Raw genomic sequence first — 27,629 nt, forward strand, 5'->3', positions numbered from 1 at the left:
AGAGGGAGAGGACATCTCTATGAAGCCCTGAGACAGAGACAGAGACAGTTCAGAGGGAGAGGACATCTCTATGAAGCCCTGAGACAGAGACAGAGACAGTTCAGAGGGAGAGGACATCTCTATGAAGCCCTGAGACAGACAAAGAGACAGTTCAGAGGGAGAGGACATCTCTATGAAGCCCTGAGACAGACAAAGAGACAGTTCAGAGGGAGAGGACATCTCTATGAAGCCCTGAGACAGAGACAGAGACAGTTCAGAGGGAGAGGACATCTCTATGAAGCCCTGAGACAGAGACAGAGACAGTTCAGAGGGAGAGGACATCTCTATGAAGCCCTGAGACAGAGACAGTTCAGAGGGAGAGGACATCTCTATGAAGCCCTGAGACAGAGACAGTTCAGAGGGAGAGGACATCTCTATGAAGCCCTGAGACAGACAAAGAGACAGTTCAGAGGGAGAGGACATCTCTATGAAGCCCTGAGACAGACAAAGAGACAGTTCAGAGGGAGAGGACATCTCTATGAAGCCCTGAGACAGACAAAGAGACAGTTCAGAGGGAGAGGACATCTCTATGAAGCCCTGAGACAGAGACAGTTCAGAGGGAGAGGACATCTCTATGAAGCCCTGAGACAGACAAAGAGACAGTTCAGAGGGAGAGGACATCTCTATGAAGCCCTGAGACAGACAAAGAGACAGTTCAGAGGGAGAGGACATCTCTATGAAGCCCTGAGACAGACAAAGAGACAGTTCAGAGGGAGAGGACATCTCTATGAAGCCCTGAGACAGAGACAGAGACAGTTCAGAGGGAGAGGACATCTCTATGAAGCCCTGAGACAGAGACAGTTCAGAGGGAGAGGACATCTCTATGAAGCCCTGAGACAGAGACAGTTCAGAGGGAGAGGACATCTCTATGAAGCCCTGAGACAGAGACAGTTCAGAGGGAGAGGACATCTCTATGAAGCCCTGAGACAGAGACAGAGACAGTTCAGAGGGAGAGGACATCTCTATGAAGCCCTGAGACAGAGACAGTTCAGAGGGAGAGGACATCTCTATGAAGCCCTGAGACAGAGACAGTTCAGAGGGAGAGGACATCTCTATGAAGCCCTGAGACAGAGACAGAGACAGTTCAGAGGGAGAGGACATCTCTATGAAGCCCTGAGACAGAGACAGTTCAGAGGGAGAGGACATCTCTATGAAGCCCTGAGACAGACAAAGAGACAGTTCAGAGGGAGAGGACATCTCTATGAAGCCCTGAGACAGAGACAGAGACAGAGACAGTTCAGAGGGAGAGGACATCTCTATGAAGCCCTGAGACAGAGACAGTTCAGAGGGAGAGGACATCTCTATGAAGCCCTGAGACAGAGACAGTTCAGAGGGAGAGGACATCTCTATGAAGCCCTGAGACAGAGACAGAGACAGTTCAGAGGGAGAGGACATCTCTATGAAGCCCTGAGACAGAGACAGTTCAGAGGGAGAGGACATCTCTATGAAGCCCTGAGACAGAGACAGTTCAGATGGAGAGGACATCTCTATGAAGCCCTGAGACAGAGACAGAGACAGTTCAGAGGGAGAGGACATCTCTATGAAGCCCTGAGACAGACAAAGAGACAGTTCAGAGGGAGAGGACATCTCTATGAAGCCCTGAGACAGAGACACAGGAGATCAACAACAAGCTTCAGTGTGTGTGTGTCACCTCTTGGCGGTGGCGGATCAGGAAGTAACGCGTCGCCGTCCCGTAGTCTCGCACCAGTCGCACAAAGTTGGCGTCGGTGTAGAAACGCTGCGGCAGGTTGGTGAAGTAAACAACTCTGGTGGACGACTGGAAACAACAAAAATAAACGACAACTAAACAACGACAAATGAGCAACAACGACAAATGAGCAACAACAACAACTAAACAAACTACAAGTCCCTCCTTGAACCGCCACCTTACCGTGGTGGAGGGGTTTCAGCACCTGAATGACCCTAGGAGCTATGTTGTCGGGGGATTAATGCCCCTGTAGGGTCTCCCAGGGCAAACAGGTCCTAGGTGACGGGTCAGACTAAGAGCGGTTCAAAGCCCCTTATGATGAAAAAAGACCAAGGACGCCCAATCCCTGGACAAGGACTCTGGCTATAGGGACATGGAATGTCACCTTGCTTTGGGGGAAAGTGCGGGAGGTTGAGAGGTACCGGCTAGAGATAGTCGGGCTCACCTCAACGCACAGTCTGGGCTCTGGAACCAACTCCTTGAGAGAGGCTGGACTCTCTTCCACTCTATATTCGCCCACGGTGAGAGGCGGCGAGCTGGTGTGAGCTTGCTTGCCATGTGTTGGAGTTCTCCCCGCTGAACGAGAGGGTCGCTTCCCTGCGCCGTCAGGTCGGGATAGGTCTCTCACTGTTGTTTTGGCCTACAGGCCAAACAGCAGTGCAGAGTACCGGCCTTCTTGGAGGCCTTGGGAGGGGTACTGGAAAGTGCTCCAACCGGGGACTCCATCGTTCTGTTGGGGGACTTCAACGCTCACTAGACGGCGACAGTGTTACCTGGAGAGGTGTGATTGGGAGGAACAGCCTCCCCGATCTGAACCCAAGCGGTGTTTTGTTATTGGACTTCTGTGCTAGCCACAGTTTGTCCATAACGAACACCATGTTGGAGCATAAGGGTTCATCAGTGCACGTGGCACCAGGACACCCTAGGCCGGAGGTCAGTGATCGACTTTGTAGTCGTGTCATCTGACCTCCGGCCGTATGTCTTGGACACTCGGGTGAAGAGAGGGGCTGAGCTGTCAACTGATCACCACCTGGTGGTGAGTTGGATCCGCTGGCAGGGGTGGAAGCTGGTCAGACCTGGAAGACCCAAGCGTATCGTGAGGGTCTGCTGGGAACGTCTGGCAGAATCCCCTGTCAGGGAGGTCTTCAACTCCCACCTCCAGGAGAGCTTTGACCAGGCTGGAGACATTGAGTCCGAATGGACCATGTTCTCCACTTCCATTGTTGACGCGGCCGTACGAAGCGTTGGCCGTAAGGTCTCTGGTATCTGACGCGGCGGCAATCCCCGAACCCGGTGGTGGACACCGGAAGGAAGGTCGATTCATTCATCACGCAAGCTGAAGTCACTGAGGTAGTCCGGAAGCTCCTCAGTGGCAAGGCACCGGGGTGGATGAGATCGGCCCCGAGTACCTCAAGTCTCTGGATGTTGTGGGGCTAAGTTCCACCCTCACCTACAGTCATGAACTTTGGGTCATGACCAAAAGAACAAGATCCCGGACACAAGCGGCTGAAATGAGCTTCCTCCGCAGGGTGGCGAGGCGCTCCCTTAGAGACAGGGAGCTCTGGGAACGCCTTGGGATCCTCCTGGAAGAGCTAGAGGAAGTGTCCGGGCCATAGACTGTAAAAAACATGGACGTAGCACCGTGACGTCCCCCATTGGTTTTGGGGAGTCGTTGTTGTGACTCAACTATGGCGGCCTGAACAGCGCCATGTTGGATTTACCGGCCGAGAACCCGCCCACTGGCCTCGAAGCAGCTGTCCACGGAGCTGCTCGGACCTGTCGCTCAACGTTTCCGTGTCCTAATTGGCCAGAATTTTAAACCTAATAATAGTAGATAATAATAATAGTAATAGGTAGAAACTATCGGTTGAGACCAAAAAACGTTCTGACACCAGGCTTTGATTATGTTTATTGAGGATGTAAAGTGGGTGATTTTAACATGTGGGTCTATGGAGAATGCTGCTTTCTGACACCAGCCCCCAGAGGAAGAAGAGGGGATTGCAGTTTGTTGAACACGAAAGTGACTTCACTTCTCAGACCCACAACTGCCCCCTTGGTCCGGGCAGAGGGAAGTCTGGGTGTCCCTGCTCAGACTGCTGCCCCCACGACCCGGGGGAGTCGGATAAGTGTAAGAAGATGGATGGATGGATGGATAAACAATACAACAAATGAACAACAACACCTCTGACCTCTGGCTCAGCTGTGACCTCATCTTGACCTCTGACCTCAGGCTGACCTGTGAGGAGGAGACACAGGTGTGATGTCACTGAGTGAGGAGTCAGTCAAGTCTGGTTCAGTGGGCGTGGCCACCTGCTGGCTCTGGCTCCGCCCACTGGGGAACCACAAGAAGAAGGTCACACTCACCTGAGTCCTCAGGCTCCTCCTCCTCCTCCACCTCGTCCATGATGATGCAGTCGTCCAGGTTTATCGGGAAACCAGGGTCCTCCTGAAGACCAGGACCAGGAGAGACCAGGATGAGACAGAGACACAAATTTCTCATTGGAAATGCATGGGAACAGTCTTCAAACTCTTCTAATCTTTGAATCTCAACTACTTCAACATACTTTCTGCTACAGACTTCATTCAACTTCTAAAATGTTCACACAACTTTCAACTATTCCCCTGTTACTCAGCTTATCGATATGTTAAACAGTTTCTGATATTTGGCAGATTAAAAACCATTAAAACTTTTGACAAAATCCAACTTTATAATGGGTGTGTATTGCGTCTAAGGAGCCGAGGCTAGAGTGGATGACATCATCACTAGAGTGGGAGAGAGCCAAAAACACGACTGAACCTTTTGTCTCTATCTTGTCACCACGGCCACAAATTACACTCTAAACACATGACACATTTCTCCACTGTTGTAGATAAACTTGTCGTCTCTCAAGCAGTGTGATCAAAACAGCAGAGAGACTTACAGAATTTAAAGTGTGAGTCTCTGAGTGCAGATAGACCCATTCTTGCTACTCATTCACTCCCATACAAAAGTAGGGGCTGAAATGTTCCCTGTTTATAACTCCTGATTGTAAGAAAAGTGTGAAAACCAGACAGGTTTATCTACAACAGTGAAGAAAATTATGTGTGTAGAGTGTAATTTGTGGCCGTGGTGACAGGTTAGAGGAAAAAAGGTTCAGTCGCGTTTTTGGCTCTCTCCCGCTCTAGTGATGATGTCATCCACTCTAGCCTCTAATCGTTAGACGCAATACACACCCATTATAAAGTTGGATTTTGTCAAAAATTTCAATGGTTTTTAATCTGCCAAAACTCAGAAACTGTTTAAGATATCAATAAGCTGAGTGACAGCAGAATAGTTTAAAGTTGTGTGAACATTTTAGAAGTTGAATGAAGTCTGTAGCTGCAAGTATGTTGAAGTAGTTGAGGTTCAAAGAAGCAGAAGATTTGAAGAGTTTGCTCTACCTCCTCGTCCTCCACAGTCTTTGCTGCCTCCTCTGGTTCTCTGCTGGGTCCCGAGTCCCGCTCCTCCTCCTCTTTCTTCTCCTCCTCTTCTTTCTTTTCCTCTTCCTTCTTCTCCTTCTCCTCTGTCTGTCCGTCCTTCACCTCCGTCTCTTTCTCTGCAGACAGGGTCAGAGTCATTTATTTGCCATTCGAGGTAAATTCTTTCAAAACCGCTGATGCGCGTTCCCTTCGGGGCAGTTTTTCAGCATTTACCTCTAAAAGCAACGTTCCGTTATTATTTCGTAGTTGTTGTGACTCCTACCTTCAGATTTAGATTTCAGATTTTTTTTTTTTTTAAATGGGAACAGTAGGCTACATATCGATGGACATTGACATGTAAATATGTGGGATTATAGCCTAGTGGCTAATTTCCATCCCCAGTCCCATTGGCAGGTTGATGTTAGACATGAAAAACAATGACTATAAAAAGTACAAAAAGTACAAGAGGGAGGACTAGGACAATAAAACACCTTGACATCTTACACAAAACATATGAAGGACATAAACCAGCAGTTAACTGACCATAGACGGTTAAAAGAGTGGGTAAGGGGACCAACAGATTACTGAGAAGTTATAAAGTGCTACAGTGCTAGTTAAAGTGCTATGTGCTAAAGTGCTGTTTGCTAAAGTGACGAGTGCATAAGTGCAAGATTTAATTTAATTTAATTGCACGATGCCCCAATAAAGTGCAGGATCGACTTAAACTGCACTATCCCATAGCACACGGTTGCACATGCATATGTGTGTCCAATATTGCACAAAGTTTGTATAATAGGGCTGACCTCCAAAAGTCGACTATTCGACGATTCGATGGGGTCTGATTCGACTATGAACCTCGTAGTCGAATCTAACCAAGACCGTACCATTCTGACTATATGGGGGTGCCCACGGCTGCTGAGCATAAATTGTTACATAGAATGTCTTTTTTCGTTATAAAAAGCCTATTTTGATACAAAATCTGCGTACTTTCTGTTAATAAAGAGTTCAAAATGATGTGTGCATTTAAACAGTAGTCTTAGCTTCATACTACGTATTAATAAATCACCCACTGCAGTTGCACAATCAAATGAGCGGAGGTTTTTTTTTTTTTTCAAATGAGCGGAGGTGAGCAGTAGGACCGTCAAAGTCACGGTACTCAGAAGTCACTGCAGAGCCGCCAAAGTTTAAAATCAAGGAAGTCTGACAGTCTAACTTTGTCAGCATTTATCATGCATGACCTGACAGAACAGCAAAACATTGTGAGGATACATCTGACTTTGACCGAGTTACATTCAAGAACCTGCTTCAATAGTTCTGATGGTTAGACAGATGAATTAGTCCCTAACACATCCTAAAGTTTGACATGTCATAGTTTTTCAGAAGAGGAACTTGTTTTTTTTCCGACTTCCGAGTTGTAATGAACGCACCATAAGTGTCGGGAGTCACAGCTGTAATCTCGTCCCTCTGCAGCCTGTCTGTCTCTCTGCCGGTGCCGCGGTCACACTGTGTGTTACAGGATTGATTAACGTCATGTACGGATTGTCGAGTCCTTCTGACCTCCGTTTGTTTTGATACTACATGTTTTACCCGGTTTCTCTGTGTCCACGACCACCGCTATCCTTCACCACGTTGAGGGATGTTTGATTTGCCACTCGCAGTCCGAGCAGGAGCGTTGTCCAGGGCAACGTGACATAAACGCATACCTTGGCTCACAATGGCTACTAAAAATAATCCTTGTGGGAAATAAATAAAGGTATTTGTTTTACACCTACCCTATTTTTTGGGTGGTTTAGCTCTTTTGTTTGAAACGGGAAAAAGTAGCAAATTTGCTGCTATCTTAAAAAAATTATAATGATAAAAAAAAAGGTTTGACGATCAGTCGACTATGGCAAAATCTGACGAATCAGATTCGACTATGAAAATCCTTAGTCGAAAACAGCCCTAATACATAAATGTATTATGTAGGCCTACACACCATTGTATGAAATTGAGATACATATGTATATGTATTAGGGGTAGCACAGACTAGTCCCCTGCTCCACAATGACGTTTTGAGCTTGACGTCGACTAGTCGCTGATCATGTAACAGTAGGCTACAGGAGTAGCGGCTTGAAACAACAGCTGAGTGGCTGAATGAAAAAAATATGAGCGCCGTCAAGCTGGATGGAACGAGCGCGTACCAGACAGGAAGTCAGGCACAGAAAAGGCAAGAGAATCCGGTCGATTTTCAAAATAAAATAAATGATGATTAAGTTTGCTTGTCCGCCTATTTGTCAGTTGCGTCTGCACACAAGACACACATCCATACACACAGCGCTAGAGACAGACCTGTAGCCTACAGACGGGTCAATGTTTGACCGGCGCGGAGAGAGAGAGCAGGAGAAGCTGCTGCCTGTGAGGCGCTGCGCTGCCGCGGCCAGTGTGTCCGGGCTGCCGGCAATTAAAAAAAAAAAAAATTAAAAAAACTCCGCTCATATCGACAGCTTTACGTCGCGCACAACGACAACCAACAACAGCAACAACCAACCAGAAAAAAACTGTGAGTGAAACTGTGAGTGAGCAGGACTGTGACGGTGACGAGGCCTGTGTGTCGTTTTCCTCCCTAATTGTTTAACGGACAGTAGCTACAGTATTATCTTTTGCACTTGTATAGGAGTGCATGTTACAGAAAAACACACTGATTTACAGCTTGTTGTTTATAGGCTAAAGCTGCTGTTCTGTGGACTCATTTCTGTGCATGAGCGTCTGTCAGTGAATACAGATTGTTGCCAAGCATTTCCCTCCTCCTGTAATTTATGATGGGAAAAATATGAATGACGTCGACTCGACTTTCATAACATTAGAGTCGACTTTTAAAAATCTGAAGTCATGCAACCCCTAATATGTATACACAATACAGAAAAGGAAGGAAAAAAGAATACAGTGTGGTGCCCCATACAATCAACCAATCAGGCGAACATACACTTCTAGACTTCATGATCACAGGTCTGGTTTTGTAATAGCCATGCTTTAAGAGCTTTGGTAAAAGAGGTAAGAGTTGGACCTTCACCTTCTCCAGGTGAGTCATGTTTCTCAGGTGCAGCAGCTTCCTCCTTCTCCTTCTCCTCCTCCTCCTCCTCTTCATCCAGCTGCTCCTCCTCCTCCTCCTCCTCCTCCTCCTCCTCCTGCAGACTCTCTCCGTCCTCTCCGATCACCTCCATCCCCTCGATGTCGCTCTCCTCTGCAGACGACCTGCGGGTGACGACGTGTTCATGAGGCGTTCACTGACCTGCTCAGAGTCAGGAAACTCAGGAAACTCGTTGTGTGAACTGTGTCGTGTCGTAAACTCACTCGGCTTCGTCTTCGCTCGGCTCCTTCGGTGTCGTTGTCGTCGTCGTCTTTGTCGTCTCAGGTTTGACCGGACCTGGTCCAGGATCGGTCCTGGTCTTAGAGTCTGTGGGAAGAACAGATGCAGATATCTGATCAATATGTGACGACGACTCCTGATCACACCCTCAGCTCATCAATAATAATGGATCATTTTTCATTTCTGCAGGTTTGTTGAAAATGGCCGCTATAATAGAATTTCAGACCTTAAAAATAATGTTTAAAGGGACAACGAGGAGTTTCTCCAGCGGCAGAACAAAAAATTCCACGACAATAACAAAGTCTGATATTAATGTGTATGAATCTACGTTACCACTTGTTAATGGTCCATTTTAGATAAATCTATGGTTTTGTCTCTATGGTTATTTTGTTATTATTAGTGGTGGTGGAAATGCTGGGCGAGCCGACCAGCGTTTCTTTACTTTCGGTTTTGTGGCGAGTCATGAGAATAACGCCGCCGAATCTCCGTTTATGGTGGGAACTACGACGGTATGTGATCGTCTTCCAACCTCTGACTTTAATTCTTGATGAATGAAAACATGAGTCTGTCTTGCGCCGGTCAAAGAATTTCACGGTGCGGAGGCTCATAAATGTAGTGTGGAAACACTTCACTTTAACAAAACTCCTCATTGTCCCTTTAATATTTTGAAATAGAGTATAGTATTGGTGTTGAAGTAAGCCAGTGTAATTATAACAACGAGAGGAGCAGGTACTATCAGGTTTTCTTCATCCTGCTCCTTTTCATTCATGGTGACTGTGGAGCTACATTATGTAAACATGTGCAACCGTGTGTAGAATGTAAACCATGAATGGAATAAATCAGAATGAATGAATGAATCAACGTGGTTCTCACCTGGTTCCTCTGGTTTCACTCTGGACCCGTTCTGCTGGGAAGAAGAACTGCTGCTGGATTTACCTCTGGACCGGGACCGGGACCGTCTTCTGGTCCTGTTTCTATCTCTGGACCTGGACCGGGACTTAGACCTGGTCCTGGTCCTGGTCCCTCTGCTGGACCGGTCTCTAGACCTGGACCTGGACCTCCGGTCTCTCCTGCACCTCCTCTCCTCTGCTCCTCCGTCTTTGCTGCTGCTCCTCCTCTTGGTCTCGCTGCTCTGACTGCGCCTCCTCCTCTTGGTCTCTGACTCCGCCTCCTCTTTGACCTGACTCCGCCCCCTCTTGGTGGCGACGGACGACGCCTCCTCTTCCTCCTTCTTCTCCTCCTCCTCCTCGTCGTACCTCCTGGCCGACGCCACCCGCCTGCAGGAGGAGAAACATCGTCAGCGATCAATCACCTGGTCAGATTCAGCCGATCGGAGTCTCAGGCCCCGTTTATACGTAACCGGTTATTTTTAAAAACCGAGACATTAAAGCAGATATCAGCTTCACGGCCGTTTCGGCTAATGCTGCGTTCAAGGCAGGCTTTTGAAACCGTAAGTTACAGCTTCAAGTCACAACTACGACTTGGTAGCGTTCCAGGTAACCCGTAGCTCGTGTTTTTACCATCCTGTTGTCTGTGAAAGTTCCCTATAACGGCCACTCGTAACTTCCGACCCGTGAACTCGTACCAGATCGAACTGGTATGACTTCACAGGAAGGAAAAACACAAAGTACGAGTTTCTTTGAACGCACCATGAGTTAGCAGCCCCCGCCCTTGTCAGGCATCAATTGGTCCTCGTGCTACGTCACCACATTCACGCGCATATCCCTTGGCTGCACACACAGCCCTTCATGCCGTTCTCTCTCCTCATTGGATAACACTTGTATCCCACAAGGAAAATTTTCTCCTCGGGTTACAGCAGAGCAGAGTGACGGAGAGACTCGTGTTTAGGCTGAAATACTTCATGTAAGTGATTGCTGACGGAAAATAGGACTATTTAGGACTTATATTAACAAAAACATTCCACTGATATCTGCTTTAACCATTGTTTGCACCCTCCGTTTACACGCAAACAGAGAAAACGATGCTTTTTAAAAACTCCGGCCAGGGTGGAGATTTTGGAAAACTCTGTTTGCACGTTTGCATGCAAACAGAGAAAAACTGAGATTTGGGTAGCCGACGTCAGACCCTGATGTCTAACCGTAACCATATTACATAAATAAATAAATAATGATGATGATAAAATTGACTGATGTGTTCATTGTAAAACATTTATTTATTGATGTAACGTTAAATGGGGTGATTTCTGTCCAGAGTCCCGAGGCAGCGCTGCTCTTCAGTCCTCACACATGAAGCTTCACTTTTCATTCAAACTAATGCAACTGTCACAATTGTTAGATTTCATCACTGAGACCAACATTTATCTCCTAAAAATAACTTAACCAGCCGGTGGTAAACCTCTAAAAACCTGTGGGTAAGTTAATTAGCGATCGTTTTGTCCCCCGGGATGAGGACGGAGGTTGGTCGGCCGAGCAGCTCTGCAGACCGGCTGCTGTCTCTGTGATGAACCGGTCGTTAAAAAAAAGAAAAAAAAGCTTCACCTCTCCAAGAAACATCGGAGCAAACTTCTGAACAGCCTCATCTGGATAAACTGGCCGTATATTTGGCATCTAAACAGTTACTTTCTCGCATTAAAAAATATTAAAACTTTACACACAAGGAGGGCAAGTGACGTTGTTGTTGTTATCAGGTTGCTATGCGGGATCATGTGCAGGATTCTGATTGGGTTAGTGTAAACGAAAAGTTTTCTGAAAACTGGACTGGTGTGCGCACAGTTTTTTTTGTAAACGGAGAGGGTGAAATGTCTGTTTGTGAAAATAGCCGGGCACGTGTAAACGTAGTCTCACACTCACATCAGACTCTTGTATTCTCCAGAGAAGGAAACTTTGAGGAAGTCGCTGTTGATCTTCAGGTTGTTGGAGGAATAATAATCTACGAGCTTCTGAGCGTCGGGAGCGTTCTTCATCTCCACAAACGCCTGCAAACAATAAAACACAGCTGATCAATAAACAATAATCAAAGAGGACAAAGAGGAAGTTTCTGTTTCCAAGAACAAAGTTTTAACACAACAAAATATTTTCATTTTTAATAAATAATCAAAAACATGTGAATGTTCTGGGAGGAGGTGGAATTTCAAAATAAAACTCAACCAGATGATGTTTTCAGGGGTGTTTGCATGTTAAAGGGATAGTGGTAACACTTTACTTGAATAGGTATTCATAAGATTGACATAAAACTGTCATAACCATGACATAGCAGCTGTCATAAACATCAATGAATACTTCTGACAGCTGTGGTTAAGTGTCATTCGGTAAGTTATGTCACTTTTGATGCAAAGTTGACATTATTTGAGATGTTTTTGTTCTGACAACTTGACATCATTTTTTAAAGTTTGTCCATTAGGTCTGCTATGACAGTTTAAATTGTCTTTATGTCAAGTTGTCAGAACAAAAACATCTCAAACAATGTCAACTTTGCATCAAAAGTGACATAACTTACCGAATGACACTTAACCACAGCTGTCAGAAGTATTCATTGATGTTTATGACAGTGTTATGTCAATCTGATGAACACCTATTACAGTAAAGTGTTACCGGGATAGTTCAACATTTTGGCAACTTGGCCCATTGCCATAACCCCTATAGTCATAGCAGTAGGTTCGTTACCTTTAATTGTCGGTGCAAGCTGTTTTTAGAACGGCGGAGCAGAGCCGTGAGCTGCTCAGAGCTACGCTACGGAGGCTCATTATGGGATTTCTTGGTTTCCCTCATCATCAAACTCATCAAATACACAATCCAACAACTCCACAACGCTCTGGTGGACAAGTTGTGAGCTGCACATTCACCACGCTATGAGATAATAACACAACGTTACCACACAGAGTTGTTTTAGAGGGAAATTCATGCAAAACCACTGATGCACGTTGCCTTCAGGGACAGTTTTTCATCAACAGTCTCTGTATTTCCCTCTAAAACAACTCTGTGTGGTAACGTTGTGTTATTATCTCATAGCGTGGTGAATGTGCAGCTCACAACTTGTCCACCAGAGCGTTGTGGAGTTGTTGGATTGTGTATTTGATGAGTTTGATGAGGGAAACCAAGAAATCCCATAATGAGCCTCCGTAGCGTAGCTCTGAGCAGCTCACGGCTCTGCTCCGCCGTTCTAAAAATAACTTGCACCGACAATTAAAGGTAACGAACCTACTGCTATGACTATAGGGATTAAATGTGAGTTCAGTAGTGTTGTAGTACTAGTATTGTTTATCAGTGTGTGGTTGATGTTTTATTTTTATTTGGAGTCTGAACCAGAGGAAACAGGAAGTTTCTCACGATGGAGGGCAGGAACAGCGTGTAGAGCGGAGGACCGAAGCGCTTGACGATGGTGAGCAGATCTGAGCGGCTGTCGACTCCTGATGGAGCCGGACTGAAGCTCACCACGCGAGAGCTCTGCAGGACACACACACACACACACACACACACACACACACACACACACACACACACACACACACACACACACACACACACACACACACACACACAGAAAAGGTGAGACAAAGGTCAGTGATCAGGATTGAAAAGTTAATTTTTTTTTTTTTGCCCATATACAACTCATAACATGCCGCCATAAATCACAACTCCGCAGAGTCTCGGCATATCATTCAAAAAGTCCTGCACAGGGAATCATTTACTGTGCTTACTTTTCTTGTTTATTTGTCCTAAACAGCCAACAGCGCGTAGTATCACTGCTGTTATAGTAGTAAATTATAATTTAAAGGGTCTTGGACATACTATAATATCTACTCAGGTTCTTATCTTTCTCCTCCCACCGACCTTCCCAGATCCCTAATTCTTCTCCCCATCTTCCTTTTCTCCCAGTGTATGGGACTAATTTATACATGATTAATTGATATGGATGAAAATCAAAATATGAACCCTTAAAGGGACAACGAGGAGTTTCTATTTGGTTATAAAAAAGTCTCATATTAATGTGGATGAATCTACGTTACCACTTGTTAATGGTCCATCCAAGAATTTCACGGTGCGCGGAAGCTCATAAATGTAGTGTGGAAACACTTCGCTTTTACAAAACTCCTCGTTGTCCTTTTAAGATTGAGGGGGTTGTTTCTTTAAAGCCTGATGATTTCATCAGCGTCTGTGTAAGAAACTACACATTCATTTGCATCGTAGTGGAGGAGAACAGAGATGGGATGTGGAGTCAGAAATATTTTTGTCAAACATTGTTTGTTCCAATATTTCTATAATTTCTTTTTAGATGTGAGGAATGTGAAGTCTGAAAATAAATTTGTTCAATTTTGAATAGTTTAGGGTATTTTTATTGGGGGGGACAATTCATGTTTTTCAGAAATTGGGGGGGGGGGCATGTCCCCCCCGTCCCCCCCGGGATCTGCACCCATGTCAGTGAACACAACACAACAACACAGAGCAGCGTTCACACCTGCACCGGGGTCAGTGGGTCGGGTCAGATCGACACATCAACACGTCCTGTTCCCATCAGCAGGTGAGATGTTTGTCTCTGTGACCCCGTGACCTGTGACCCCGTGACCTCACACACACACACACACACACACACACACACACACACACACACACACACACACACACACACACACACACAGGTGAGTGTGTACCTGCAGGAAGGTGAAGGTGTTGGAGATGCTGAACTGGATCTGCTCTCCGTTCACCGTCGGAGGATAGTTGACGTGGAACTTCACCAAGTCCTTCGCCTGATCGGGGGAACCCAGCTCCACGAACGCCTGCAAGAGGTTATTAAAGGGACAGTTCAAACATTTAGTCAGGTCCTCCTCTCACCATAATAACTCTTGATAATCACTTGATGCCAATTTGAAGATGTGCCAGTCAATTTATGAATTCAAACGTTTGTTCAAGAATAAGGTATTTTAAAAATATGAGAGATGTGGTTGATGTAGCTGACACTATTATGGAATTATGTTTTGGGATTTTGTGCAAAACGATATGATTTCTGTTTGATGTTTTGAATGATGCGATCTGATGAAGTTGATCATGTAAGAAGGGTAAGTAGGCGAAAATAAGCGATAGCTTCAGCCTGATGCCTTTTCGGTTTGGCTCTTTTCTAGTTGAAGTGATGTTTTCTGTTGGACTTTTAATTTTGAATGACCTGACCCAAATAAACACATTTTCATTCATTCATAACCCCTATAGTCACAGCAGTAGGTTCATCACCTTTAATCATCGCTGCATGTTGTTTTGAGACGGGAGCTACATGGTATATTTCCACCTTTCCCTCATCAAACTCCTCAAATACACAATCCAACAACTCCACAACGCTCTGGTGGACAAGTTGTGAGCTGCACATTCACCACGCTATGAGATAATAACACAACGTTACCACACAGAGTTGTTTTAGAGGGAAATGCAGCCGGAACTACATTCCAGACACGGTTGCTGCTGGGCGGAGGGATTTCAGAAGAGAAAGTAGTTCAGAGTATTTGTTTCATATATGTTATTATTTCATAGATGACTCTGATTGCAACTGTTATACTGTTTAATTATCTTTTTATTTTATTTTTGGCTACATTTGTTAATTATTATTGGATACTTGTTTCTTTCTATGACTCTGAAACCATGAAGAGCGCTAATGGATGTAATGGATATTGAATTAAAGGGTAGTAGGCATCTATAAGCTAGATGGCTTCAGCCTGCAGCTTTTCTATCTATTTATGAACTAGTTGAACGAATGATGGTTTTATGGAAGGTTGACTGACTGTGATTGATGCTCAACTGTAAATCATTTTGTATTAAAGATCGAATAAACTACTACTACTACTAATGTGCAGCTCACAACTTGTCCAGCAGAGCGTTGTGGAGTTGTTGGATTGTGTATTTGATGAGTTTGATGAGGGACAGGTGGAAATACCGTGTAGCTCGCTGATCTCAAAACAACATGCACCGATAATTAAAGGTGATGAACCTACTGCTGTGACTATAGAGGGATTATGGTGAGAGGAGGATCTGACTAAATGTTGAACTGTCCCTTTAGACAGAGGTGAGTAACACAGCTGGACGACGGCAGCCAATCAGGAGCCTCGGTGCCGAAGGGTCAGAGTCGACTCACCAGAGAGGGAAACATGAGGATCTTCACGATCTTCCCGAACGGCTCCGTCAGCTTCCTCAGGTACGCCTCGTCCACAGCCTGGGCCGGGAACTTCACACACACCACTTTACACTTGTCTGAGGCCTGAGGAGAACACACACACACACACACACAGTTACACACACACACACACACACACACACACACACACACACACACACACACACACACACACACACACACACACACACAGACACACACACAGACACACACACACACACACACACAGGTGTCTGAGCAGGTGTTGGTGCAGGACCGGTGAAGCTACAGCTGCTGCTCTCTGAGTCTTTACCTTCTTCTGAGACGGTTTGTTGGGCTGCGGCTCTGTGGAGACACAAGGTCACATGATGAGGTCACATCTCTTGATTTTCTACACACAGTTACACACATCGCACATTTTTTACTTTGCACTAAAATCAACAATGCCAATTCTGTTGTATATACTTGTACATTACATTCTATTTTATTTTCTACATGTATTGCTATTTTGCTATTTTATTATGTATAGTTTGTTTTTTATATTCTTATACTATATGTTGTTATCGTCACTGTGTCTGTGTAATGCTGCTGCTGCACTGTCATTTCCCAGCTTGGGATCAATAAAGTCTATCTATCTATCTATCTATCTATCTATCTATCTATCTATCTATCTATCTATCTATCTATCTATCTATCTATCTATCTATCTATCTATCTATCTATCTATCTATCTATCTATCCATCCATCAACACTGTGAAGCTCAATGAGGTAATAAACGTACTCTGGCTCTGATTGGTTCTCTTTAACGGCCGGGCAGGTCTTTCTTCCTCCTTCCTCTTCTCTGATTGGCTGTCAGCTCTTTAAAGACACATAAACATTATAAGTTAGATATTGATATTGATGACGATGATGATGATATTGATGATGATGATGATGATGGTGATGAAGGTGTGTAGTTCACTGACCTGTTGCCCGTCTCCAGGCGACAGTCCCAGTTTGGAAACCTGAAGAGGAAAGAGATGACCACATGACAGATGATCGTCAACAACAGTAACTAAGTACTTTTACTTGAATACTTCCACTTCAGAATATCAGTTTTATTGTTGTACAAACCTGCGACTTTCATTCACTTCATTTTTAATCTAGGACTTTTACTTTGAAGCAGTTTTTTAGTCAGTGAATGGATCATCTTTTATTTTGAAAAGGTGATTAGAAGACTAGAAACACCAATCACAAGTCAGCTCCTCCCTCCTCTGTAACCAATGGCAACCAGTGCATCCAACATGCTCTTCTGTGTATGATGTGATGTCATTGGCTGCAGTGGGCGGAGCCATGGGATCTGATTGGAGCAGAGCCCGGTCCAGTCGTCCAATCAAGAGAGACTGAGACTTGAACAGTCGATCAGCTCGTCTTCAAGTCGAAGATTCAAGATAGAACTGAGAGGATTCGGCGGCTGAAGGTCAAAGGTCAAAGTGTGTGACCTCATAGACGCTGTAAACAGGAAGTGACTGAGACGAGTCTGATTGGTTCTGGATGTGGACATTAAAGGTCCAGTGTGTAAAATGGGGGTAAAAGCATTTTACGATGTCTGCTGTTTCCTTCTCCTCCTCCTCCTTTGTTGATTTATTTATAAACGTAAAACTCGTGAATCTGCCGTACAAACATGGCGGCGCAAGATGGCGACGCTCTCTAGAGCAAGACCCTTGTTATATGTTTTTATAAAACGGAAAGGTGAAATCCGGCGATCTGATTGGTTGTTAACCGTGGTATATTGAGCATATACCACGGCTACTATTCTAAAACCTTATCACAGCGCAGGCTATCACTCCGCGTCAGGCACGTATGACTGGTATGAATGGAAGTTGTTGTCATGTATCCATGACAACGGACTGTTGCCGTCCGTAGCAAAAGACAGCTGATGTTTTTACGATGTTAAAAAACGGACTAAAGTAGTTGAATTCACATGTTTAAGGTTAACTTTCACCTCCGGGGAGGGTTAACAATGGTAGAGGGGACTGAGCAGTGACTTTCACCTGAAAAAATGCGGAGGAAAAGACGAGATGCAGAGCTAACTTGGAGCTAACGTCTGGAGAGCTGGGACTATTTTTTCACAGTGAGGCTATTTTATTGGATAATATGTATTTCTGGTTGAATAAAACTACATGAAATTGATTGCGTATCCCTCTTTTATATTGCCTTTATTCGTAACCGTTTTATAAAAGCAATATATCACTCCAGTCCGTGGTATATGCTCATTATACCACTCCAAGGGGGTTGTCGTCCCTCCGCTTCGCGTCGGGCCGAACAACGCCCCTTAGCCGTGGTATAATGAGCATATACCACGGCCTGTCGTGATATATTGCTTAAATATAAAAGAATAATTATAAGGCTACGGAAACCAAACAGGTTTTATTTTATAGTGATAAATACACTTATACAAATATATGCATGGGTAGTATATTCAGATTTTGCCAATAAACCTTGACAATTATTACAGACTGGACCTTTAAGGACAGTCTGGACTAATGTTGAGAGGGTTAGTGAGGGTTGTGAGTTTTCTCATTCTCATAGAGAATGAATAGGAGGAGGTCAAAAAACGAACCAAATATTGGACTTTTTCAAACCTCTACTACTCTCGCACACTTTCACCTAGAGACTCCATTTAAACTTTAAAATGTAGACACAAGTCTTGTTTATTGGTGTCTTAATCCACGTTTCGATAGGTATTATAGTTTTTTATCAATCACTGTTCAATGACCATGATCATTTTTGGAGAAATGTTGAGATTAGAATGGGTGTGTATTGCGCGGAATGTTCGGGCTAGAGTGGATGACATCATCGGCTAGAGTGGGAGGAGTTGCCTGACATTGTCTTAAACTTCTCTCTTTCCACGCTGCTCACGGCCACAATTTACACTCTACACACATGATTTTTTCCACAGTTGTAGACAAACTTGTCCTCTCTTTAAAAATGTGTTCAACAAAGCAGCGAGACTTACAGAATTTAAACTGTGAGCCTCTCGGTGTGGCCAGGTCTGTCTCTGCTCCTCATTGACTCTAATACAAAGATAAACTGAGAGAAGCAGAACAGACCCCTGTTTCTAACTCGCAAAGGTTTCCAAAATATTTACTGTAGAAACACCAAAATCATATCAAAGCGTTCAGGAAGTCCTTACGACGACCATGGTCTGCTTCTTTTTCTGATGGGAGCTACCGTTTTGTCAGAATAAGCCCAAATGTGAGACCAGTGCAGAAGCAGAAAATCACTCTTTTTCCCGCTATTTCTGTCTGTCTCAGCCTGGGGGGCCCCTATCGTCATTGGTAACCACCTCAAGTTGCCGTGGTAACCTCTGAGCCTCCGTGGCCCTCTCAAAACGAATGCTAGGAAATTTTCTAGTACATGTTTTTGTTATTGTTTCAATATTCTTACGTGGTGTTTGGCATAGGGCTGCAACTAATGATCATTTTCATTATCGATTAATCTGTTGATTATTTAAACAATTAATCGATTAGTTGTTTGGTCAATAAAATGTTTAAAAAGATGTTTAAAAATATCAATCAGTGTTTCTCAAACCACCAGATGACGTCCTCAAACGTCTTGTTTTGTCCACAAACATAAGAGACTCAGTTTATTGTCATAAAGGAACAAAGAAACCAGAAATATTCACATTTAAGAAGCTGGAATCAGAGAATTTGGACTTTTTTTCTTTAAAAACTACTCAAACTGAATATTAGATTATCAAGATAGTTGAAGATTCATTTAATAATCGATTATTGTTTCATTAATCGATTAATTGTTGCTCTAGTTTGGTATTCCTTTTCTGAACGACGTGGGTGCAAGACCACATTTTGGTGCAACAATATAACGGTATAAAAACTTGGACACTGACCAACCCTTAGTGAGGACATGGGGACAGTAAAGACAGAGTAAAGACAGAGTAAAGACAGAGTAAAGACAGCGTGAGGACACATTAAGGACAGTAAAGACAGAGTAAAGACAGAGTAAATACAGAGTAAAGACACAGCGAAGACACATTAAGGACATGAGGACAGAGTAAAGACAGCGTGAGGACACAGTGAGGACATGAGGACAGGACTTACTGCTGCAGCAGCTGTAGCTGTCCGTCTGCATGCTGGGTGCCGTTGATGTGTTGGGTCCAAACCTGAAACACAAAACAAAACACACACATGAGTCGGTGTCGTGAAGCTCCGCCTCCACGCCAACGCTCCGAGGAGAAGTAGCCTCATCATAATGACCCCGCCCCTTTCCCCTCCCCCCCCCCCACCCCCAACTGACTCTGCAGAGAGAAGGTCAAGGAGCTCAGCTGAACTTACCTTCTCCGACAGCACAGTGATATCACACAGAGAGCACGAGTACGGGAACACCTGAGGACACGTCCCGTGGAAGTCCAGAGCTGCTTTGGACGACGGCATCGAGGAGGAGGAGGAGGAGGAGGAGGTGAAGGAGGAGGAGAAGGAGGAGCTGGCCGCCCGAGGAGGAGCAGGAGGAGCAGGAGGAGCCAACCTGTGATCAGCTGATCCTCCCGGCTCAGAGAAACGGGAAGGACGAGTTCTTTGTCCGGCTGCAGTCGACCTGAAAGCGGCTCGGTCCTGAACGGAACCAGAACCAGAACCAGGACCAGAACCAGGACCAGAGGCTCCGCTGGTCTTACCGTACTCAGGGGGTCCTGGTCTGCGGTGGAAGTCCACCGCGTACATGGATGATGAAGAGGAAGAAGTGAATGATGATGCTGATGGCGCCGGCTCCGCTCTGACAGAGCTGCTGGTTCTGGTCGTCCCCCAACGGGTCTGGACCGGGACTTGGACCGCTGGGACCGGGACCGGGTCCGATGGAAGATAACTGGGAGTGATCTGGTCCAGCGGGTACTGGACCGGCTGGCTGCGCAGCTGGTCCCAGTCCGAGACTGCAGAGAAGCTAGACGCTGCTCTGTGGGCGGAGCTAGACGTTGAGTGGCTAGATGATGCTTGGTAGGCGGAGTTAGACGCTGTTTGGTAGGCGGAGCTAGACGCTGTTTGGTAGGCGGAGCTAGACGCTGTTTGGTAGGCGGAGTTAGACGCTGTTTGGTAGGCGGAGCTAGACGCTGTTTGGTAGGCGGAGCTAGACTCTGCTTGATAGGCGGAGCTAGATGATGCTCTGTGGGCGGGGCTAGATGATGCTTGGTAGGCGGAGCTAGATGATGCTCTGTGGGCGGAGCTAGACGATGCTCGCTGGCTGGAGCTGGAGGGATAAGAGGATGAAGAGGATGAAGTGGCGTGGGGCTTGACGGTCCCTCTCTTCCCCTTGATGTGCTGCAGCACCTGCGGCAGCGACTCGAGCGTGAGGACGTCCTCGGGCAGCTCGGCCAGCAGAGACAGGTCGCTGGGCTCCAGGCCGCAGCTGCTCAGGATGCTCAGAGCGCCGCCGTCCTGTGACCACGACGACGGACCTCTGAGGTCGTGGCGAGCGTCATGGCGGTCCGACGAGGAGGAGGAGCCGTTGTCCGGTCGAAGGTCGGCGTCAGACGGCGTCCGTCTGTACGGGAACGGGCGCTGAGACATGATGAGATGAAGCTGTGGAGAAACGTCCTGCAGACAAGAAGGTGTCGGGGAAGACAGGACGTTAACGAGACGTTAAAGAGACGTTAAAGAGACGTTAACGAGACGTTAAAGAGACGTTAAAGAGACGTTAACGAGACGTTAAAGAGACGTTAACGAGACGTTAAAGAGACGCGGCGTCCTGAGACAAACACACGTCTCAACGCTGACGAGCAACAACGGCTCAAGACTCTAAATAACAAGAAAAGATGAAGAAGATGAAGAGGAGGAGGAAGGATGTCACAGCTGCAACATGTGAGCATTATTATTATTATTTTCTCGGATAATCAACAGTTTCAGTCGTTATTCAACTTTCAACCACTTTGAACTCACCTCCATTTATTAATCAGAGCTGAAGAAAAGTCAAAAGTCATCGTCATTCAAGTCGCTGAGTCGCTTCACCAATAACATTGATTGATTGGAAGAAAAAAAGCTTGGATGCTCCCCCATACATTTTTAATTATAAATAAGGTTAAATATTACCTGCAAAACTTTAAAAAGGACATAATACTAATAGTTATTTTTATGACTCAGATCAGGAAACAGTTGTTCTTCTTGTTCACATATTAGGCCTAAATAATGATGGGCACTGTTTCTATTCTTTATTAATCAAAGTAAATTAAATAAGAAAACCCCTTGTTTTGTTGTTTTTTTCCCAAAAAGAAATGGAGCATTATTGTTAAAGGGATGCGCCAACATTTTTTTTTCGTGTCTTGCCTCACTCCCGAGTCCATGACCAGCAGATAGACACCATCCTTTCCACTGTGTGTGCAGTAACAAGGGAGATAGAGCCGTATCGCCGTTATTAGCTTAGCTCAAACACTGGAAGTGTATAGGTAGTGTTAGCCTGCCTCCACCTAAAGTCGCTAATTAGCTTAGCTCAAACACTGGAAGTGTATCCACCACTTTATTTTCCCATGATCCATTGCGTCACACCACAACGGAAGTCGGTTTTCAAACCCGTAGTAGCATTCTAGCGAGCGGCTAACTGGTAGCGTTAGCCACCGGTGCACCAAATGTGGGGGCTCCGGGCTGCCAAAACCGCCCTGACTAATCTGATGTTTGTCAAGTCTATAAAACGAATTACCGAACAAACACCACCACCTCTGTGTGCACGCCTCTGCAACTAGTCATGGCTATTGTAGCCATTAGCTTCACTGCTGCTGACAGCTAAGCTAACGGCGGTAGCTAAGCTAACAGCAGGACGTCAGCTGTTAAAACCCTCCCGTTGTCGGACATGACATGAAACTACTCCAGTTAGCTCAGTCATGTTGGAACTAGGATATCCGCTGGAAAAAATATTTTTTTCATGGGCTGTTTATTTAGTTATTTAAGACACTGCTAACGGCTAACAGCTAACGGTTAGCCCAGCTAACGTTAATCTAAAATGTAATGAATGGAGTGTCATGGCGACACCCAGCGTTGTTCTCGGCAAAGTGGTGTATAGGTAGTGTTAGCCTGCCTCCACCTAAAGTCACTAATTAGCTTAGCTCAAACACTGGAAGTGTATGGGTAGTGTTAGCCTGCCTCCACCTAAAGTCACTAATTAGCTTAGCTCAAACACTGGAAGTGTATAGGTAGTGTTAGCCTGCCTCCACCTAAAGTCACTAATTAGCTTAGCTCAAACACTGGAAGTGTATGGGTAGTGTTAGCCTGCCTCCACCTAAAGTCGCTAATAAGCTTAGCTCAAACACTGGAAGTGTATGGGTAGTGTTAGCCTGCCTCCACCTAAAGTCACTAATAAGCTTAGCTCAAACACTGGAAGTGTATGGGTAGTGTTAGCCTGCCTCCTACCTGAGCTGAAATCAGCAGTCAGAAGCTGATGTCATTTTAGCTCTAAACTCTGTAAATATTTCGCTTTATCCACATTTCAAACATGTTTAGGTGAGAAAGTAGCCGTTTAGATCAGCAGTGTGTCGTTAATTTGTCTAAATACCAGCTGTTTACAATTTTGTTGGGACGAATTCGGCGCTACTCAAGCTAGCCGTTGTGACCAACGCACTTCCAGTTACTTTCACAAAATAAAACCCCCGTTGCCCTTTACATACAGAAAACCATGAGGACAGAATTTGTGCTTTTACTTTGAAATAGGAAGCTAACCTAGCCTCGATGTAGCTAGCTTGAACCAAAATAAAGCGTCTTTGCTTGAACCCTCCGTTTTGACCGATCTCGTCCCGTTAGCGGCATTTGACCGCTCAAGATGCCTTACCGGAGAGTTTTGTCAGCTCTGAGACCAAGATCGGCCCGCCGGTTTCCCTTTAGAGTTGAAGAGTTTCTCTGATGACTTTAAGTGGAGGCAGGCTAACACTACCCATACACTTCCAGTGTTTGAGCTAAGCTAATTAGCGACTTTAGGTGGAGGCAGGCTAACACTACCCATACACTTCCAGTGTTTGAGCTAAGCTAATTAGCGACTTTAGGTGGAGGCAGGCTAACACTACCCATACACTTCCAGTGTTTGAGCTAAGCTAATTAGCAACTTTAGGTGGAGGCAGGCAAACACTACCTATACACTTCCAGCGTTTGAGCTAAGCTAATTAGCGACTTTAGGTGGAGGCAGGCTAACACTACCCATACACTTCCAGTGTTTGAGCTAAGCTAATTACAGCGATACGGCTCTATCTCCCTTGTTACTGCACGCACAGTGGAAAGGATGGTGTCTATCTGCTGGTCATGGACTCGGAAGTGAGGCAAAACACATACAAAAAATGTTGGCGTATCCCTTTAAGTTACTTACATTTACATTTCTGTTCCTTTTGCAACCTTTTTATTTAATGTACTTTACCACTGGTCCATCTGTTACTTTCTGTTCTTTCTGTGTACTGGTCATTGTATACGGTTTGTATTTCAAAAAATAAGAAACGAACAAACACATTTATTATTATCTCATTATAATCATTAGTTTCAGTCATTATTCAACTCTGTAAGTTTTAAACCACTAGTTTGAACTCACCTTCATTTAATAATCAGAGCTGCAGGTTTTCGATCGCATTGATTCATCAGCTGGTTGATCAATCGAAACTCATTAGCTTTGATTAATTGTTTAAGCAAGGACGTAACTTACGATCTCTGCCCATATAAGGATATTTTTAAGCAAAAAAAACTTTGATAAAAGGACAAGACTATTTTACTTTATACTTTTATTTATTTTGGCTTTTCAGAAACAGTAGTAAAAGGTGTTTCAGTCATATATTTTATTTTGTTGTTCATCAATTAACATGTTTATTCTGACAAAACTAATGTTTATTAATCAATTTATCATAACACCAATAAAACGTAAAGACCAGATTTGATTCAGAGATAAAAGCTGATCAGTTAAATCTGATTAAAAAATGTTTAATGTCTTTTTAAACCTTTCACATTGTTTATGTATCTTAATTGTGAGTTATTCCACATTGTTTTATATTTTATTGTGTTCTGTAAGCGTCTTTGAGCACTTGTAAAAGCGTGTTATAAATAAAATGTATTATTATTTATTATACCGTCATAAGTTTATTATCTGTGGCTCCTCCTCTAACAAACTATCAACCAGTTTCGTAAAGTAAGTAAATACACTGCTTAAAAAAATAAAGGGAACACTTAAAGGGATAGTTCAACATTTTGGCAAATTGGCCCATTGCCATAATCGCTATAGTCATAGCAGTAGGTTCGTTACCTTTAATTGTCGGTGTAAGCTATTTTTAGAACGGAGGAGCAGAGCGGCAGGCTGTTCAGAGCTACACTATGGAGGCTAATGGAATTTCTTGGTTTCCCTCATCAAACTCATCAAATACAAAATCCCAAAACTCCAAAACGCTTTCGTGGACAAGTTGTGACCTGCACAATCACCACGCTATGAGATAATAATGGAACGTTACGAAACGGAGCCGTTTTCGAGGTAAATACAGAGTCTGCTTGCTGAAAAACTGTCCCTGAACGCAACGCGCATCAGCGGTTTTGCATGAATTTACCTCTAAAACAACTCTGTCTCGTAACGTTCTATTATTATCTCATAGCGTGGTGAATGTGCAGGTCACAACTTGTCCACGAAAGCGTTTTGGAGTTTTGGGATTTTGTATTTGATGAGTTTGATGAGGGAAACCAAGAAATTCCATTAGCCTCCATAGTGTAGCTCTGAACAGCCTGCCACTCCGCTCCTCCGTTCTAAAAATAGCTTACACCGACAAATAAAGGTAACGAACCTACTGCTATGACTATAGGGATTATGGCAATGGGCCAATTTGCCAAAATGTTGAACTATCCCTTTAAACAACACATTGTAACTCCAAGTATATCTCACCTGTGTGAAATCAACCTGGGATGATCATTTTGATTTACATTGATCATTTTTATGTTATTTTGTTCTCAACACACTCTACTATATATTGAATAATGATTTTAAACTGCAATATTTCATTAATTGAGATCGAAGATGTGTTGTTTAAGTGTTCACTTTATGTTTTTGAGCAGTGTATATGACTTTTGGTTTCTTTTTTGCCGATGAAATTAAATCAGTAAAAACGACAACTTCTTCATACCAGCTTTTAGATATTTTTGTTCACTGCAATTATATGGTTATTATTATTATATTATATTATATATTTGCTGGATTTGATGAGGGTTACAGCCCCCTAACCCCACATTAATTACGCCCATGTATTTGAATCCAACTTTATTTATAAATATCATAATAAATTGAGCACAACAGTCCAACACCTTTGTTTTAAATGACAGTGAACTTATTGAACTGTGAACGAGGCGATTCCTGAACAAACCGATCAACTCAGTAATGTATCGATAAGATTAATATTAATCAATAAAAAAAGATAATTATTATTACCTGACGAGCTGACGTCAGTGTGAACAGTTTTTATCTCTATTTATCATACTTTATGAGAAAAGTACAAACCAACAACACAGAGATCAATAACATAAAGTCACAGCTTCATCGATCACCGATGTTTGATCACAACTTCCGGTTAAACCCGTTAATAATAATAATAACGGTTAAAACAGCGTTAGCAACATTAGCTCAGCGGTAGCTAACAGCTGTTAGCTTCTCCTGTTAGCACCGAACTAACTCACCTCAAAACAAACTCCAGTCGCTTCCGGTCAGACACGTGACCTCGTGGTGAAAACAGAGAAGTTCACAAGAGACAAAACTACATCAACAACAAGAAAGAAAATGTTTGTTGAAGAAGAGAAAACAGAGGAGCTGCTGGAGACAAGCTAGCGGCTAACAGCTAACGGCTAACACTGCTCCTCTTTTCCTCTTCTACTTCCGGTGTGTAGAAGCGGCTGTAATGACACGTCACCGCCGCCTGCTGGTGAGCGCGAGGAACTGGAACTCAACCAAAGACGGTTTATAAACCATTTATTGAATATCTTTGACTCAACCAACCACATGCTGCTCTGTGTACAGCTGTTTGTATGTACAACCATTTTCAATAAAGTTCATTGAAAGGAAAACAAAAAGAGAAGGAACTGTAATAGTCAGGTGCAAATATGACTTGACCCTAAAAAAATTCTAACAAAATTTTTCTCAGTTGTTTTTTATAGTATTAGATGTCCTTAATAACATACTAAAAGTTTACCCAAATTTGACCACTAGAAAGGTGTTATTTTCAAGATGGCGTCCAAGATGGATAGGAAGCCTGAGGAGACACCACAGGTGAATAGGGTAAAATTTTTAACTAACAGATATCACCATGAAACTTCCCAAGTTTATCACTTACATTAAGACAAATATTTTTTGTATTACAAGTTTTGTCAAATTGTATGTTTAAATATGTAAATTAGGCAATATCTCATTAAATATGCGCTCATTTGCATACATTTCCAGAACCAAAATGGATAAAAGCCACTTTCAAAATTCTTGTTTTATTTTGTTGACATACTAGAGTCAGAAGTTTTTACAGAGGGGATTTTGGATATCTCTTTTTATCACTCTGTAAATGAGAAAATACTGTCACCAGCCCTAAAAATTCAAGTTGGTTGTGTTTTCAGGAGTAAAATGTTGTATAAATCAGGCTATGAATGATATATCAACAATCCCCTCTGTAAAAACCTTCAGAATATAGAAAGGGATCAAACTGGAAGGTTTGGTGTCTTTAAGTGCTGCTGAAGTGGAGATTTCGGGCTCTTACACAACATTTTACTCCTAAAAACACGACGATATTTGAATTTTTAGGGCTGCTAGTATTTTCTCATTTACAGAGTGATAAAGAGAGATATCCAAAATCCCCTCTGTAAAAACTTCTGACTCTAGTATGTCAACAAAATAAAACAAGAATTTTGAAAGTGGCTTTTATCCATTGTTCAGATTTCGGTTCTGGAAATGTATGCAAATTAGCGCATATTTAATGAGACATTGCCTAATTTACATATTTAAACATACAATTTGACAGAACTTGCAATACAAAAAATATTTGT

At 43.9% G+C, this 27,629-nt stretch overlaps 1 protein-coding gene across 2 annotated transcripts in view; it reads right to left on the bottom strand.

The window, feature by feature from the left end:
* matr3l1.1 (matrin 3-like 1.1) overlaps positions 1 to 26,461 on the bottom strand; it is a 32,699-nt gene extending 6,238 nt beyond the window's left edge. For both annotated transcript variants that reach the window (XR_014595682.1, XM_083980396.1), the window contains exons 1-17: positions 26,283 to 26,461; positions 19,959 to 21,209; positions 19,725 to 19,786; positions 16,590 to 16,628; positions 16,406 to 16,482; positions 15,937 to 15,968; positions 15,606 to 15,728; positions 14,140 to 14,265; positions 12,818 to 12,934; positions 11,342 to 11,466; positions 9,405 to 9,808; positions 8,516 to 8,618; positions 8,235 to 8,416; positions 5,168 to 5,322; positions 4,112 to 4,193; positions 3,937 to 3,983; positions 1,691 to 1,816 (exon numbers count right to left, since the gene is read on the bottom strand). Coding sequence is in view for 1 of the 2 variants with exons in the window: in XM_083980396.1 (XP_083836522.1) it covers positions 1,691 to 1,816; positions 3,937 to 3,983; positions 4,112 to 4,193; positions 5,168 to 5,322; positions 8,235 to 8,416; positions 8,516 to 8,618; positions 9,405 to 9,808; positions 11,342 to 11,466; positions 12,818 to 12,934; positions 14,140 to 14,265; positions 15,606 to 15,728; positions 15,937 to 15,968; positions 16,406 to 16,482; positions 16,590 to 16,628; positions 19,725 to 19,786; positions 19,959 to 21,182 (3,024 nt within the window). In the remaining variant the exon portion in view is untranslated. The remainder of the gene's footprint in view (positions 1 to 1,690; positions 1,817 to 3,936; positions 3,984 to 4,111; positions 4,194 to 5,167; positions 5,323 to 8,234; positions 8,417 to 8,515; positions 8,619 to 9,404; positions 9,809 to 11,341; positions 11,467 to 12,817; positions 12,935 to 14,139; positions 14,266 to 15,605; positions 15,729 to 15,936; positions 15,969 to 16,405; positions 16,483 to 16,589; positions 16,629 to 19,724; positions 19,787 to 19,958; positions 21,210 to 26,282) is intronic.
* Positions 26,462 to 27,629: the final 1,168 nt, after the last annotated feature.

The sequence above is a fragment of the Trachurus trachurus genome, assembly GCF_905171665.1.
Source record: "Trachurus trachurus genome assembly, chromosome: 10".
In the NCBI taxonomy this organism is placed as follows: Eukaryota; Metazoa; Chordata; class Actinopteri; order Carangiformes; family Carangidae; genus Trachurus; species Trachurus trachurus.